The sequence below is a fragment of the Podarcis pityusensis genome, assembly GCF_964106645.2.
Source record: "Podarcis pityusensis genome assembly, chromosome: 17".
NCBI lineage: Eukaryota > Metazoa > Chordata > Lepidosauria > Squamata > Lacertidae > Podarcis > Podarcis pityusensis.
In genome coordinates, this window is record NC_138042.1 from 32,267,756 (window position 1) to 32,282,747 (window position 14,992).

Genomic DNA, 14,992 nt, shown 5'->3' on the forward strand with positions numbered 1-14,992 from the left:
TTAGGTAGTGCAATTCCAACCCCCTTGAATATTAAATGCACCATCCAACATCAATTAAAACATATATACTTTAGGATAATATCCAGTTGTGGGGTCCCACTGGAATAACACAGGATTGCACTTGAATTGCAGGATCCTTAGGAACAGATCAGTGGCTGGAGTGGGACTGCAAGCGGGAGAAGGGGGCGGGAGGAGTTTCATTGTGTTCCCTGGCAATAATGTTGAGTCTTCCATTACTCAACCATTACTGCTATACTGTAAAAAAAAACCAAGAAGATCCAAAATGTTGTTAAATTTTGCAAAATTTAACAACATTTTCCTCTCTAGCAAGGGAGAGGAGGACTTGCTCACTCTTGGGCTGCCTCTGATACACATTTTTATTTTAAAAGCATGACCAGAATAGGAATGGGAAGGGATTTTGGAAGATTTCATGACAAACCCTCTGGCTTTGCCAATGCACAAAAGTAAACGGGGATCAAAAATTCAGAACGGTAGCTGTGGCTTTCCCATAGAAATAAGTGGGACTGAGAAGTGTAATTGGGTGGATCATACCCATTACTTAGGACAAAGTAAAGCAAAAACCATTAGGAATCATAAAACACCATCCTGATTCAAGAAAGCTTCTAGGGATATTATATTTAAATAGGTTTGTGTGTGTGAACACAGTAGGATTGTTTAAAAAAACAGCATGCAGGCAATCAAGATCTGTATAATTTTCTCTCTCTTTTTCTTATTTATTTATTTGTAATTTACATAAGCTACAAACACTGAACCCAATATTGCATGGCATTTACATTAGATTTCACTGAAGGCATTACAATAGTGTGTCAGTTTGAATGTCAATGACAGGAATATCCTCATTGCAGGAATTAATCTGGTAATGTTAGTTTCCATGATCCATTAACACCAAAAGGAACTTGGCTGCACCATATATTTGATAATTAAAATGATGAGCCATGTTGGAAATATCGATTAACTCTACCCTTTTAACATTCTTGCACAGTTGCTTCTTGCTATTCATATCTTTTGCTTGCAGCTGCTCATGCTAATAATATTCACTAATTATACTGTGTTATGATATTCTCTCTGGGCTTTTGGTTGGCTCTCTGTGTGTGTATCTTTAGCATCTGCTACTTCCTTGCTCTTCGGGATCCAATTTAGGAAACAATGTTCAAACAGCTTTTAAAGTCTGTATTATATAGTTATTGAAACAGCTTTCAGGCAATAGGGGTAGATTATTAAGACAATATATTCTTCTTAAATGAGTTGTGAGAATAAGCTTCTTGCACAGACTGTTACATGAATTACCCCCACATACAATCTGTATACCTCCTAAAAGTTTTGAAGGTGCCATTCCAACTCCACCAACTACTTATAAAGGTAAAGGGACCCTGATCATTAGGTCCAGTCGTGACCTACTCTGGGGTTGCGGTGAGGGAGCCGGTGTACAGCTTCCGGGTCATGTGGCCAGCATGACTAAGCCGCTTCTGGCGAACCAGAGCAGCGCACGGAAACGCCGTTTACCTTCCCCCCACAGCGGTACCTATTTATCTACTTGCACTTTGACGTGCTTTCGAACTGCTAGGTTGGCAGGAGCAGGGACCGAGCAACGGGAGCTCACCCCGTCACGGGGATTCAAACCGCCAACCTTCTGATCGGCAAGTCCTAGGCTCTGTGGTTTAACCCACAGCACCACCCGCGTCCCTCCAACTACTTATAGTACCTATTTTATTGTACTGCAGGATTTCAGAGCTACTATTGATTCCAGCAGTATATAAGCTCAGCCGCCACGATTTAAGCAGGACATCCCGGAATTACAGAAGCCTTCTGATTGGATCAGAATGTCCCATTTTTTGGTCCAAAACTCTGGCACAAGCCAGCTGAGCAAACGGCACTCATTTTTTGGGTTGGATGCACTAATGGGAACCAGCTGCTAAAGAAGGCAAGGGGAGCTGTCAGATGGCTTCTGTGTGCCATCTCCTTTAAACTGCCATAGGGTGCAGACACACCATACATTAACAGGGCAGTTCCATCCACACACAGGATCTTGTGCTATAGTTTACCCCTCGGAGAGCTACAATTCCCATCACCCTGAACAAACTTGTTTCCAGGAATCCTTTTTTGGGGAGTGGGGTGGATGAACTTTAAACTTACAGTGTGTGTGCATGCAGCCTTTGTTGTTGTTGTTTAGTCGTTTAGTCGTGTCTGATTCTTTGTGACCCCATAGACCAGAGCACGCCAGGCACTCCTGTCTTCCACTGCCTCCCGCAGTTTGGTCAAACTCATGTTCGTAGCTTCGAGAACACTGTCCAACCATCTCATCCTCTGTCGTCCCCTTCTCCTTGTGCCCTCCATCTTTCCCAACATCAGGGTCTTTTCCAGGGAGTCTTCTCTTCTCATGAGGTGGCCAAAGTACTGGAGCCTCAGCTTCAGGATCTGTCCTTCCAGTGAGCACTCAGGGCCGATTTCCTTAAGAATGGATAGGTTTGATCTTCTTGCGGTCCATGGGACTCTCAAGTCTCCTCCAACACCATAATTCATAATGCAGCCTTTATACCTTTTAAATGTGTTTAGGGGATGGGTGGGGGTTTTTTGGTTTGTGTATTTTGTGCATGACTTTTATTACGCATTTTGTGTTTTTAATCTTGTCTTTTAATGTTGCGAACTGCCCTGAGAGCTACAGATGCAGGTGGTATACAAATTTAAATAAATTCATCATCATCATCTATCTGAAAGAAGACATGGCAGCCTAGCAAGAACCTTGGGCAGAAGGACTGGATGTTGCAGTTCCCCACAATAACAAGGTTGTTGGGCAGAGCAAAAAAAATTAAAATTTAAATTTAAAAAAGTCCATCACGTAAAAGTATTTAGTAATGCTAAAAAAATCAACACCACTATGAGTTTTTCAACCTCGCAAGAACAAGAGCACTGAGCACTAGAAACATCAAAACTAAGATGCGGAGGGTCGGGCCGGTTCTTCTTTTTTGTCAAGGCAATTCATCCGCTTGGGAGAACGTGCAGATTCTGCGCATGCGCATTGGTCCTTTCTTGCGTCCCTCACGCCGCCTTCTTGCAGAGATAAGAAAAAATGGAAGGATATAAAGCCTCAAAAAGCCAACCCCAGTAGACGTGAAAACTGTACTTAGAATAAGCGCTACTAAGCTCAACGGTCCTTATAATTGAGGTTACAGCCTTAATTATTTTCTATTCTGTGTGCAAAACCGAAATAATCCATGATTCTTTGCCCGCGTCTCTTAGCGAAAACCTTATTCGTAGCTCACCGGAAGTTTAGACCGCGAAAGCCCCCTCAACGGAAGCGTCGTCAAGGACTTAAAGAAGACGCTACCCTTTTCCTATCTCTATCGTCTTCCCCTCAACTCCGCGCAGGCGCGACGCACTGACGTCACGTCACCCGAGACGCTTTTCCTTTGAGGCCTTCGGTTCCTGGGCGCCTTGACGTCACGTCCTCCTTAGCGGTCGGACGAGGAGAAGGCAAGATGATCCCGCCGGTGGAGGTTTCCCCGCTGATCAAGGTAACGGAGCCCCGTGTCGGGCGTCGCTCTCTCTCGGGGCGGCCGGCCAGCCATCCGCGCGCGGCGGGAACCCAAGTCAGGCGCTTCCCCTCCTCTGCCGGAAGGTGACCTCGGCGGAGGAGGTCAAGGAGAGCGGCTGGGAAGCGCCTGGCCTTTTGCGCCTGCGCGTCCGGGGCAGCTGGGCGTCCGAATGCCGGTTGCTGGAAGCCTCAGGCGGCGGGGAGAAGGGGTCGGCTCTGGTTCCCAGCCCCTCTTGAAGGGCCTGCGAGGATAGGGAGGGCCCTGCGGGGTCAGGCCAAGGACTCATCATCATCATCACCACCACCACCAATTTAAACTACTCATTTTTACATCCTCAAGATATCAGTGACTTCGCTTCTTCTCTTTCCATGGTTCATAAATCCCTGCATGTTTTACAAAAAAAACCCTATGCCATTCAGTATTCCAATATTACATCCATCAAAACTTATTTACACTGTTGAATTTACCTTAATGCTGCCAGCGTTTTCAGGTGTACACACTTATTTCCCATATACAGTCATACCTCGGGTTACAGACGTTTTGGGTTGCGCACCCGGAAGTACTGGAATGGGTTACTTCTGGGTTTCGGCGCACGTGCAGAAGTGCTAAATTGCGCTTTGTGCATGCGCATAAGCCCCGAATCGCGACCCACATGTGTGCAGACGCAGCGCTGCGGGTTGTGAACGCTGTGGGTTGCAAACATGCTTCTCGCACGGATCATGTTTGCAACCCAAGCATCCGCTGTATTCAATAACCGTTTTCCAACTGATTGTTTTCCGCCCTCCTAAAAGCCTTCCAGTAGGCTTGCCATTCACCCTCTAATCTGTTAACATGTTTACTTACGAAAATACCTTCAGCCTGGATTTTCTGGAGTAAATGCCTGCAAGGTGGCTAACAACTCAAAATGCAAAGTGTGTGTGTGTGAATGTTGTGTGTCTTACGCAAATATACCAAAAGGCATTTTCAGATTCTCAGTAGGAATATGAACTGTAATAGCTGAAATGAGAGGAAGCTACTTGGAAAACCAACTGTTTTTGCTTGTAGTTTTAGTGTGACATCAGTTGTGCATTGGAACTCCCTGTCTTTAGAGATCAGGCCTTTATTCTATTATCTTTGGTGCCTACATATTTTTTGTGTGTGTGTTTATTTGGGCAAACCTATCTAGATATGTTGATGTGTTTTAATCTCTGTTTAGTTTACTGCTGATTTTAATTGTTTTTAATTACTTGCTTTTAAATGTTTTCTGTTGATAGTTTTGTTATTCTTGTAAGCAGCTTAGAGGTTCTGTTGTAATCAAGTGGTATGTAAAATTTGTTAAAAAAAACATGGGCAGAATGTTAAAATGGGTAAAGGTACTTACGCAAGCATTTGGCTCTTCACTCAATATTCATAATTGAGCAAAAATCATTACTTTGAGTAAAACTTAACCGAATACCATCCTTTTTTTGTGAAACCATTTCCAGAATGGAATGTCCTCCTATTTGACTTTTAACTGAAGGTGCTTGGCCTTCTATTTTAGCTGTAGTGTAAAAGGCTTGTCCTAAATCAGGAATAGGGAACCTTTGGACCACCAGATGCTGCTGAGGTGATGGGAGTTGTAGTTCTGCAAAATATGGAGAGCCAAAGGTTCCCCAAACCTGCTCTAAACTGTGTAGTCCTTAAAATCTGAGAACTGCAAGGTAAAGTGTTTATGTGTTTGTGTATTTAAGACATGTTCTTTCTGTTTCATCCTTGTGCAATTTATTTTACAGTTCGGCAGGTATTCAGCACTGCTCATTGGGATAGTCTATGGAAAGAAAAGATATGGTAAGGAAAACTGTTATCTAATCCAGGGTTGGTTAGGCTGTGGTCCTCCAGATGTTGTTCTACAACTTTCAGTATTCCTGGCTGTTGTCTATGATGGGGCTGAGGGAGGTTGAGAATCCAACAAGATCTGAAGCGCATCAGGTCCCTTGTGCTTATATAAGCTTCTAATTGACCAATTAACCATATTCAGTTTCTTGCATTTGCGCTTGAAAACAAAATTGTAAATATGAAGATAGGCACTGATTCTACATTCAAGACACTTGTGATTCTCCATGGATTTACATTATGCAAATGCTTCTGCTTTTCTCCTCTGTTGCTTCTTGTATTAAAGTGTTCCTCTTTCTTATAAATCCCTTGCAAGATGTTCTAGAATAGATCCTCAGTTGCAAAAAGAGTGCCTGGTCACATGAATCAGTCAGGAATCCCCAGGCTTTTGAGTTTATTTGTGTTGGGTTTTTTTAAGATGTGAATAACATGCACATGTTCACTGAAACACTTTCTATAAAGTGTTTTAAAAGCTATTGTAGAAAATATTCCTGATGAGTTTAGTGTATCTGTATTCAGGTAGGTAGCCATGTTGGTCTGACGCTGTCAAAATATATATAAAAATAAAAAAATTGTCCAGTAGCTAAGACAAATTTAGTTGGTCTCTAAGGTGCTACTGGACAATTTTTTATTTTTCTATATATTTCGACTTAGTGTATCCGTGTTTAGCTTTCCAAAGTTTTGTAACAATAAAACCAAAAATAATTTACATAAAGTGGGGAAATTATATTGTAGAATCTATCTTCTGGAAAGAATTCTAAGTAGTAAGTTCACTGTTGGTGCATATCTGTACATATAAAAAAATGTAAGAGCGTCATCACCCCGCAGTTTGCTTTGCCACTCACCGGTGGCACTGTAAATTACAGTGTGGAGAGAAGCAGTGCATAGGTGGCCCAGAAGAACTGCGGAGGGACATCCAGAACAGGCTTCAGCAGCCCCCAAACCCCACTGGCTCTTCAGCCTGCCAGCTCTGGGATCCAGATCCCCAGGCCAGCTGACACCACTACTGGCCACCTTTCTCCTTTCTGGCCAGCTTGGGAATCCACTGCTTCTGCCTGTGCTCAGAAATGCAGAAAGGGCCAAGTTTTTAAATTTGAGTCCACCTAAAGCGCTATGGTTCTCCTGAGGCATTTCTGATGAATTTTACTTTGCAACTTTGAAGTGTTGCATGTATCTAATGAGTTGAAGCAATATGTAGTATACGATGAATACTCAGTATTTACTGAGCAAGTCTTCCGTTGGTCAGAAAGATTATAATGCATTTGTAAATATACAGTCATCATGAAAATTCATTTTTTTAATGATAGACTATTTGAAGCCTATTGCTGAGGAGGAAAGGAGAATAGAAGCAGAGGAGAAGAAGAAGCGTGAGGAAATGGAACGAATTGCAAAAGCACTGGCAGAAGGTATTTTTCCTAAATATAGTCCATCTTTTAAGTTTAAAAACAAGTGTGTGTGTGTGTGTGTGTGTGTGTGTGTAAAATCTTAGAGTACAATGTCTCAAGTCTATCAGGTCATGTGATGGAAATGATCATAGGTGACACTTAAAATTCTAGTCACTAAAAAGGACTTAATTGAAGAGTTAAACTTTGGGGAGCATAAGAACAGAAAGGGCTCGATTGATTGGATTTCTGTGAGCAGAATTCCACAGTTGATATTCTGTACTGTCCGTGGCTTATTTCAAAGAGACGCTTGTTCTACAAGAAAAAATGTTTTTGTACATTCTTTTGATGATTTACCTTAAAAAGAAATTTATTCCCTCACCTGCCCCCTGTAAACCTATAAGAGACTCAAAGCTAAGAACAATTTGGATCATCTTTCTGAATAGTAGCAGCTTCCTTGTGTATGCATCTCTGCACAATTCTTTCCTTGCTAAGAACAGCTATTGGAAACAACTGAGAAGGAATAGTAATACCAGTTATGAGTATAGGAAATTCACTTCCTATCTTAGACTTGTGTATCATTAAACAGTAACTGACTAAATTGCATGGTGTTTGGGGCAGTTCTCTTCTAGTGCGGTTAGAAAAATACTTGGAAGCAGATGTAACAAATAGGATGTTTAACAAGCTCCTGTTAACTACTATGTGTGGTTTAAAAATGGGAATTTGTTGTAAAATGCTTGATGCATGCTTCAGATATATGTAACCACCTATGAACCCCTTCTCTCATATTGTATTACAATGTATCTCATATTATGGGGAGAATTAAATGGCTGCATTCTTGACCATCTTACAGCATTTAATGAAGATTGCAGAAATCAGCTGCCAACAGTATATCTGACATGGCTTGCTGAGGTATATTTAGTCTGTATACTCTGGTGTTATTTGAATGCTGAACCAATTATCTTAATCGTTTTATTCTTTCCTTTTCAGCTAGCGACGATTCAATACTGAAATAAACCTGCTTGATCTTCATCTTCACCTTTTAATATCCAATGTATGAAATTTTGAAGTAGTTGATCTCAAGTGTCAAACACAAACTTATTTACATCAATAAACCGTTGCTGGAAGAGCTGTTGTCAGATTCACTAATGTGCAAAGTACAAACGGCATAAAATCATCTCCTTCATATTTATCTAGCAAGCAGGAGGTTTGCATATATTACTTTTCATGCGGCAATATTTGTGAAAATCGAAGCAGTATCTAATTCTCAGCTGTCTGTGTGAAAGAAGACTTGGTTTCCTTGCGCTGCTGCTGGAATGTAGACTTTTCTAGCTAATAGGACAGTAAGTTACAAGTCAGCCGCTTTTAGGGGGTGTAGTTGTCGCACTTCTAGCAATACAATTGGCCTGTTTGCTTGTGTAATAAATAGATTTCAGTACACAACTTCAAAAGATGAACTGACAGGGTGGCATAGGAATGTATGTTAAAACACCAATAATTTCATCAGTGTCAGCCTTGGAAACTTAAGTTTGTATGTACAAGTATTTCATACTACGTTTTGTGTGGCCAGTTCTAATACCTTTGGAAACGTGCGAGTGACACCCAGTAATTTATCACACTGATACGTTAAATAAAAAGCAGACTTCATTTATTCAAAGTGTTTTGTTATGCTTCCTGTAAAGCAGGCACCCCCAAACTCGGCCCTGCAGATGTTTGGGGACTACAACTCCCATCATCCCTAGCTAACAGGACCAGTGGTCAGGGATGATGGGAATTGTAGACCCAAAACATCTGCAGGGCCAAGTTTGAGGAAGCCTGCTGTAAAGAGATGCTGCCTCATAAGAGTTTGCATGATGGCATTTGATGGCAATCAAAAACTGATTCTAGTAGTTGGAATCCATTGTAGGATGAAGTGCACAAAAGCCAGACAATCTATTATTATTATTTACTTATTAAATTTGTATACTGCCCTATACCTGCAGGTCTCAGGGCAGTTCACAGTATTAAATCACAACATCTGAATATAAAATCCCAGTATCAAACTACAAAATGCCTTAAAAAAATAGGAACAGCCTAATAATCCCCCCTCCCCAACACATTTTAATAATGGCCTGAGCTTGTACTGGACATTGGCTTCTGGCTCTGTATGGGTAGACATGCACTCATATATTTATTTACTTTTATTTCATAAAACCTTTAACATTGCTTGATTGTTGAAAAAACAACCCTCAAAGCAGTTTATAAAAACCTATCCATTGTGCAAGGATTACACTGCAACTGATGATGCTTCTGTCAAACTGCCTGCATTTTGGTCTTTAGTCGGGATATAAATAGGTATCTTGCATTCAGAGCCAGGCATGTTCTGTTGCGAGACTAAAGGAAGATGGGAAAAGCATGTGAACCTCCCTGAGGCAAGAATGGAGTGAAAAGATAATGGGGAAAACCTTGTGTTTCTGTGCTCATCCTAGAGCATGTCAGTGAAGTAAACCCCAAAGAATAGGGAGGAAGCAATGTGCACGGGTGGTGCTGTGGGTAAAACCTCAGCGCCTAGGACTTGCCGATCGCATGGTCGGCGGTTCAAATCCCCGCGGCGGGGTGCGCTCCCGTCGTTCGGTCCCAGCGCCTGCCAACCTAGCAGTTCGAAAGCACCCCCGGGTGCAAGTAGATAAATAGGGACCGCTTACCAGCGTGAAGGTAAATGGCATTCTGTGTGCTGCACTGGCTCGCCAGATGCAGCTTGTCACGCTGGCCACATGACCAGGAAGTGTCTGCGGACAGCGCTGGCTCCCGGCCTCTAGAGTGAGATGAGCGCACAACCCTAGAGTCTGTCAAGACTGGCCCGTATGGGCAGGGGTACCTTTACCTTTAATGTGCACACCCAGTTTGAAGTGGAGGTGATAGAGAGTTGGTGGGCAAGCGGGAGAATAGATCTGCTGATCAGCTGGCGGAGAAGACGGATGCATGGTAGCTCTGCCAAGCATGCATTGCCACCTGCATGGCTTGACTTGGTGTAGCTCATTATCAAGCCGGTGGTGGAGGGGGGACATTGCTAAATTCCATGGGATCTGTGCTACGGGATTCCATCTCGTCCCCCATTGGTTTTTCAGGGCTGAGAACCTTCTAGCTATCCAGGTGTTGCCAAACTCCAAACACTTCCCAAACCCACATTCCTGACTTGACAATGCTGGCTGGGACTGAAGGGAGTTGGAATGCTACAATGCCTAGTGGGCCACTCGAAGCTGTATAAAACTGCTAACTGAGGTCATCTGGGAGTTTGTAGCAAAGTGTCGTTAATATGCAGATGACACCCAACTCCCTTTCATCCAATTCAGGTGAGACAGATTGGGTAAACTAGCGTCTGGGTGTGTTAGTGAAGTGGATGAGGTCCAGTAAACTGAAATAGAATGCAGATGCAATGATAGTCCTTTTGGTGGGTGGTTCATCAACATGGGTTCGTGGTGGTTCACTTCTCTGAAGGGACGTGATCACAGTCTATAGAGTTGCTTGTGGATCTATCTTTGCCATTGGAAGTACCAATCTGTGATCCTCTCTGGACCAAGAGAGCAGGGAATACTGATCTATAAACTGGTTACCTTCAGATTATATACAGTACTGCCTTTGAAGAGCATTTGGAAACTGCAGTTAGTCCAAAACAAAAACATTTGGGGTCTACGTAAATATTCAAGTCAATTAAATTACTACTGTTTAGCTGTTAACTCAGTTTTACTAAGTAAACAAGTTACAAGTATAGTATGTCCTAAAGCAGATATAAATCAAGCATCAACATTGTGGTCTTTCTTTTGTTTGTTAACAAAACCTTCAGATTTCTTTCTTTCTTTTGCAAAAGCTGATGCTCAGCTGAGAGTAGCGCAAGTGAAGATAGTAATTTCTTGTCATTTCTCGACCGTTAAAAGCATTCTAGAAGCAGCTTAAAAATATTGATTTCATCCAGAATTCTCAGGGCTGCCATGAACAACAATATTCTCCAGTAAGTCCATCTTTGTTGTTGATTTTTGTGCAAAAAGTGGCATACGAATAAAACGAAGGAAGGAAGGAATTATTAGCTAGTCTATCATATATGATTCTCCTTAACGGTGGGACCAATGTATAAAACGCCATATTTTTAAAGGAAAAAAATGGAAATGGGACTTGTGCGCGTGGTTGCCGCTGGGGGCCAGCAGCGAGCAGCCTCTCCCCCTCATGTGATTCGGCCCTTGAGCCCAAAGAAGGCGGAGCCCCGGAGGCCTTGGACCGTCCCGAGCGAGGAGGTGCTTTTCTGTCGAGGTGCAGCCCCCGTTTCCCCATCTCATGCTGGCCTTCCTCGCGCGAGCGCCCCGTCCTCTCCTCTCCGGCTCAGCCGGCAGCCCAGGGAGGGCTATGGCGGCAGCGCGCCAAGGTTTGCGCAGCAACAGCAGCAGCAGCAGCAAGAAACTGGTGGAGTGTTTCTACGACGTGCTGTCTCCGTATACCTGGCTGGGATTCGAGGTAACAGCGGTGGAAGAAGGGGGCATGGAGGGGGGACCGGGACAGTCTTCCCCCTCTCCCCCCAGATTGCAGCACCCTCTGGGACAGCCGCCCTTGCACCCCTCTCCAATAACTCCGGCGCAACTTTGTTTTGCTCAGATGTTCACTCTCCGCGGGTTCCGTCGGGTTTCCTTCCGTACTTAGGAGGGTCACGAAAAGTAGACTTGCAAAGTCGGAAGTGTCCTGGTGGGAAGCAGGGAGGGCTGCGAAACGCAGAGTGAGGCCAACAGGTGTTTGGATTACAATACGTACTGTATTCTGGAAGAACAACCCGTTAAATCTAAAACTGCACCCACTGGCAATCCGAGGCTGCAATTCCACTCCGGGATTTCACCCGGGAGCAGCCTTCCAAGTACTGCCACCTTGCACAGGAACCAGGTGCAAAGGTAGCTCAGCTGGTTACAGCCTGGTGCTGATAATGCCAAGGTTGCAGGTTCGATCCTGTATGAGGCATCTGCATATTTCCCCATTGCAGGGGGTTGGACTAGTAGGCAGGTCCAACTCTCTAGAGACTGCGATTTACTGCCAATATAATAAAACTGGCAGTGATATATCCATTGTCATTGCCCAGAGTTGATGAGCTTTTTTTAGGGGAGGGTCTTACCCAAGGGTAGGCAAACTAAGGCCCAGGGGCTGGATCTGGCCCAATTGCCTTCAAAATCCGGCCTGTGGACAGTCTGGGAATCAGTGTGTTTTTACATGAGTAGTCTGTGTGCTTTTATTTAAAATGCATCTCTGGGTTACTTGTGGGGCATAGGAATTCGTTCATTTCCCCCCCAAAATATAGTCTGCGCCCAACAAGGTCTGAGGGACAGTGGACCGGCCCCCTGCTGAAAAAGTTTGCTGACCCCCAGTCTTGCCCAACAGTTATTATGAAAAAGCTGCCATCTGACTGCTGCATAAAATTGAGTGAGCAAAGGATGGTAATTCTAAGGGCATTTTATAAATAAAATAAAGGAAATGACTGAAGTGGAAGCAGCTCTGGCAGCTTTTGCAAATACCCAGAGGGATCTCAGCTTCCCAAGTACCCGGTACCTTTGTACAGTATAAATACCTTTGTCTGAACTTTGCCTTGTTTACTGCTGCTGCTGAAAGTGTTGCAACTTTCCAACTGTTACTTATCTCTTCCATGTTCCGATTGCGGGTGTTCATTAGGAATTGAACCAAATAGTTTGCCAAGCTGTACAGAGGTCGCTTCCAACCAATCTGCCCATAGAGCATTCATCCTGAATGCAGAAGGGGGTCGCCTTTGCCTTAAGCATAGAAATTTTAAAGTTTAGAAATGACGTTCATAGCTAACATTAGGCTTTAGAAACTTGTAGAGTGGCATGTGCCAATGATGCAGGAAGTTTGGGCAGGTGTTTGTCCCTCCCAACATGGTCTAGATGATTAATCACCAGAGGAATACAGGAGTTGGTTGATCCTGCCATTTATGTGACAAGGCTAGCTGGCCGCCTTCTCATTCTTTCCAGCTCTTGCCCCAGCCCAAATGAGATTCCTCCGTAGTTTGCACAAATAGTCAAGGCTACTGTTCAGATTAGGGACGTGGGTAGCGCTGTGGGTTAAACCACAGAGCCTAGGACTTGCTGATCAGAAGGTCGGTGGTTCGAATCCCTGCGACGGGGTGAGCTCCCGTTGCTCGGTCCCTGCTCCTGCCAACCTAGCAGTTCGAAAGCACGTCAAAGTGCAAGTAGATAAATAGGTACCACTCCGGCAGGAAAGTAAACAGCGTTTCCGTGCGCTGCTCCGGTTTGCCAGAAGCGGCTTAGTCATGCTGGCCACATGACCCGGAAGCTGTACGCCGGCTCCCTCGGCCAGTAAAGCGAGATGAGCGCCGCAACCCCAGAGTCGGCCACAATTGGACCTAATGGTCAGGGGTCCCTTTACTTTACTTTTACTGTTCAGATTGCAGATTCATATTTAGAACTCTAGCCAACCCGTGTTCTTGCATTCCTCCTGTTTTCTGGCATTAATTTGATTTTATCTTTGGGCTTCCCCCAACCCAGCTGTCTATTCATGATACATTCTTAATCTTGCATCTGATGAAGTAGTTTATTCTCTGCAAAAGTTCATACCATGGTGAGCCTGTTTCTGAAGTACCACCTGCAACCTGTCTGTTTTACCCTCTTGCAGACTAACACAGATGCTGTTTTGAGTCTGCCTTGCAAAAGTTGCCTTCTGTAACCTGCCTGCTGGCTCTCGATAGCTTTATTTCTCTGCCTCTGTCCGTCTCTCTCTGTCTCTCCTCGCATGTGAGTTTTGAGCTGCTGCTGACCATCGATCAACTTTCCTCACTGATGTAGGTTCTCTGCCGCTACCGTCCCATCTGGAACATGGAGCTGCGCTTCCGACCTGTTTCCATTGCAGGCATAATGCATTCGACTGGTAAGTGCTGATTAACAGAACTGAGTTCAACTGAAATGTACTGTATTTTTCGCTCCATAAGGCGCACCGGACTATAAGGCGCACCTAGTTTTTAGAGGGGGAAATCAAGGGAAAAAATCCTGTCCACTTCTCCCAGAGCTTCTGGGGCTGCCGGGGGAAGCCCGTGTCCCCCCCAGCCCCAAAGAGCAAAGAAGCCAAGACAGCGAGTGGGATCCATCCCACTCGCTGTCTTGGCCTCCTCTTTAGCCGCGCGCAACCTCTCCAGCCGGGAGAGGCTGCGCGCGGCTAAAGAAGCCACAGCCACGGGCAGCCTCTCCCGGCCGGAGGGGCTGCATGTGGCTATGGCAATACCCCCACCTCCCGCAAAAGCCCACAGGAGCTGCGCACCCTTTAAGGAGCGCGCAGCTCCTGCGGGCTTTTCTACGAGGAGGGAGAAGGGACTGACTGGCAGCGTCAGTCCCTTCTCCCTCCTGGAGAAAAGCCTGCAAGAGCCGTGTGGAGCTTGTGTGCTCTTGGGGGCTTTTCCTGCCTGCCTCCCCCCCTGCATTCGCTCCATAAGACGCATACACATTTCCCCTTACTTTTTAGGAGGGAAAAAGTGCGTCTTATGGAGTGAAAAATACGGTATATAAAATATGTAGACGAGAACTACATTCCATATTGGTCTCTTTCTTGCATACCCCCCTTAGAAGCAGTCTTGCCCTGGGAAAATAAAACTACCATTTCCCAAGTCATCAAGGCCTGTAAAATTAGGTTTCTTCCCCAAGCAAGTGTTGCTTTCATCTTTGTTCTGTTTTCATTGCTTGCTTTCCATATTATCAGGGAATCTGTAGCTGTGTCATGTATTACAGATCCTGCACTTAGTTGTTGTGAAGGCTAATTTTGATGAAATTCATTTAAGGAAGACAAAACAACAACACCTCGGGCTGTTGATATAGCTATGGCTGTTTCTGGACTGGGAGAGCCTGGTTGCTGTTGCCCATGCACTGGTAACCTCCAGGCTAGATTACTGCAATGCACTGTATGTGGGACTACCCTTGAGGTCGGTCTGGAAGGTGATGCAAAATGCCATTGTTTGGCTGCTCGCAGGAGTAATGTATCCACTGCTGAAAGAAGGGCACTAGTTGCCAGTTAGGTACTGGGCTACGTTTATGGTGCTGGTTTTTGGTGTAGACAGTCTTATGCAGTGTGGACCCAGGACACCTGAAAAATGGTCACACCCCTTATATACCCAATTAAGTGACTATGGGGTTGTGGCGCTCATCTCGCTTTCAGGCCGAGGGAGCCAGCCTTTGT

General features: G+C 44.6%; 2 protein-coding genes across 3 annotated transcripts in view; both read left to right on the forward strand.

The window, feature by feature from the left end:
* Nucleotides 1–3,391: 3,391 nt before the first annotated feature.
* On the forward strand, nucleotides 3,392–7,914 carry ATP5ME (ATP synthase membrane subunit e). The gene is made up of 4 exons (XM_080987057.1): nucleotides 3,392–3,533; nucleotides 5,306–5,360; nucleotides 6,713–6,811; nucleotides 7,778–7,914. The coding sequence occupies exons 1-4, from the start codon at nucleotides 3,498–3,500 to the stop codon at nucleotides 7,801–7,803; spliced, it is 216 nt and encodes a 71-aa protein (XP_080843183.1). The 5' UTR covers nucleotides 3,392–3,497; the 3' UTR covers nucleotides 7,804–7,914.
* A 3,091-nt stretch (nucleotides 7,915–11,005) lies between these two features.
* GSTK1 (glutathione S-transferase kappa 1) overlaps nucleotides 11,006–14,992 on the forward strand; it is a 44,658-nt gene continuing 40,671 nt past the window's right edge. Inside the window, exons 1-2 of one of the 2 annotated variants that reach the window (XM_080987014.1) lie at nucleotides 11,006–11,272; nucleotides 13,615–13,696. In XM_080987014.1, the coding sequence (XP_080843140.1) occupies nucleotides 11,096–11,272; nucleotides 13,615–13,696 (259 nt within the window). In that variant the 5' untranslated portion in view covers nucleotides 11,006–11,095. The remainder of the gene's footprint in view (nucleotides 11,273–13,614; nucleotides 13,697–14,992) is intronic. The other variant, XM_080987013.1, reaches the window with a different exon arrangement.

What these genes read in the sequence shown, in the direction of transcription:
- ATP5ME (XM_080987057.1), top strand. Translation starts at nt 3,498, where the DNA reads ATGATCCCGCCGGTGGAGGTTTCCCCGCTGATCAAG. An exon ending in AGGTTTCCCCGCTGATCAAG is followed by an intron (nt 3,534 to 5,305) that starts GTAACGGAGCCC and finishes TTTATTTTACAG; the next exon opens with TTCGGCAGGTATTCAGCACT. An exon ending in CTATGGAAAGAAAAGATATG is followed by an intron (nt 5,361 to 6,712) that starts GTAAGGAAAACT and finishes TTTTAATGATAG; the next exon opens with ACTATTTGAAGCCTATTGCT.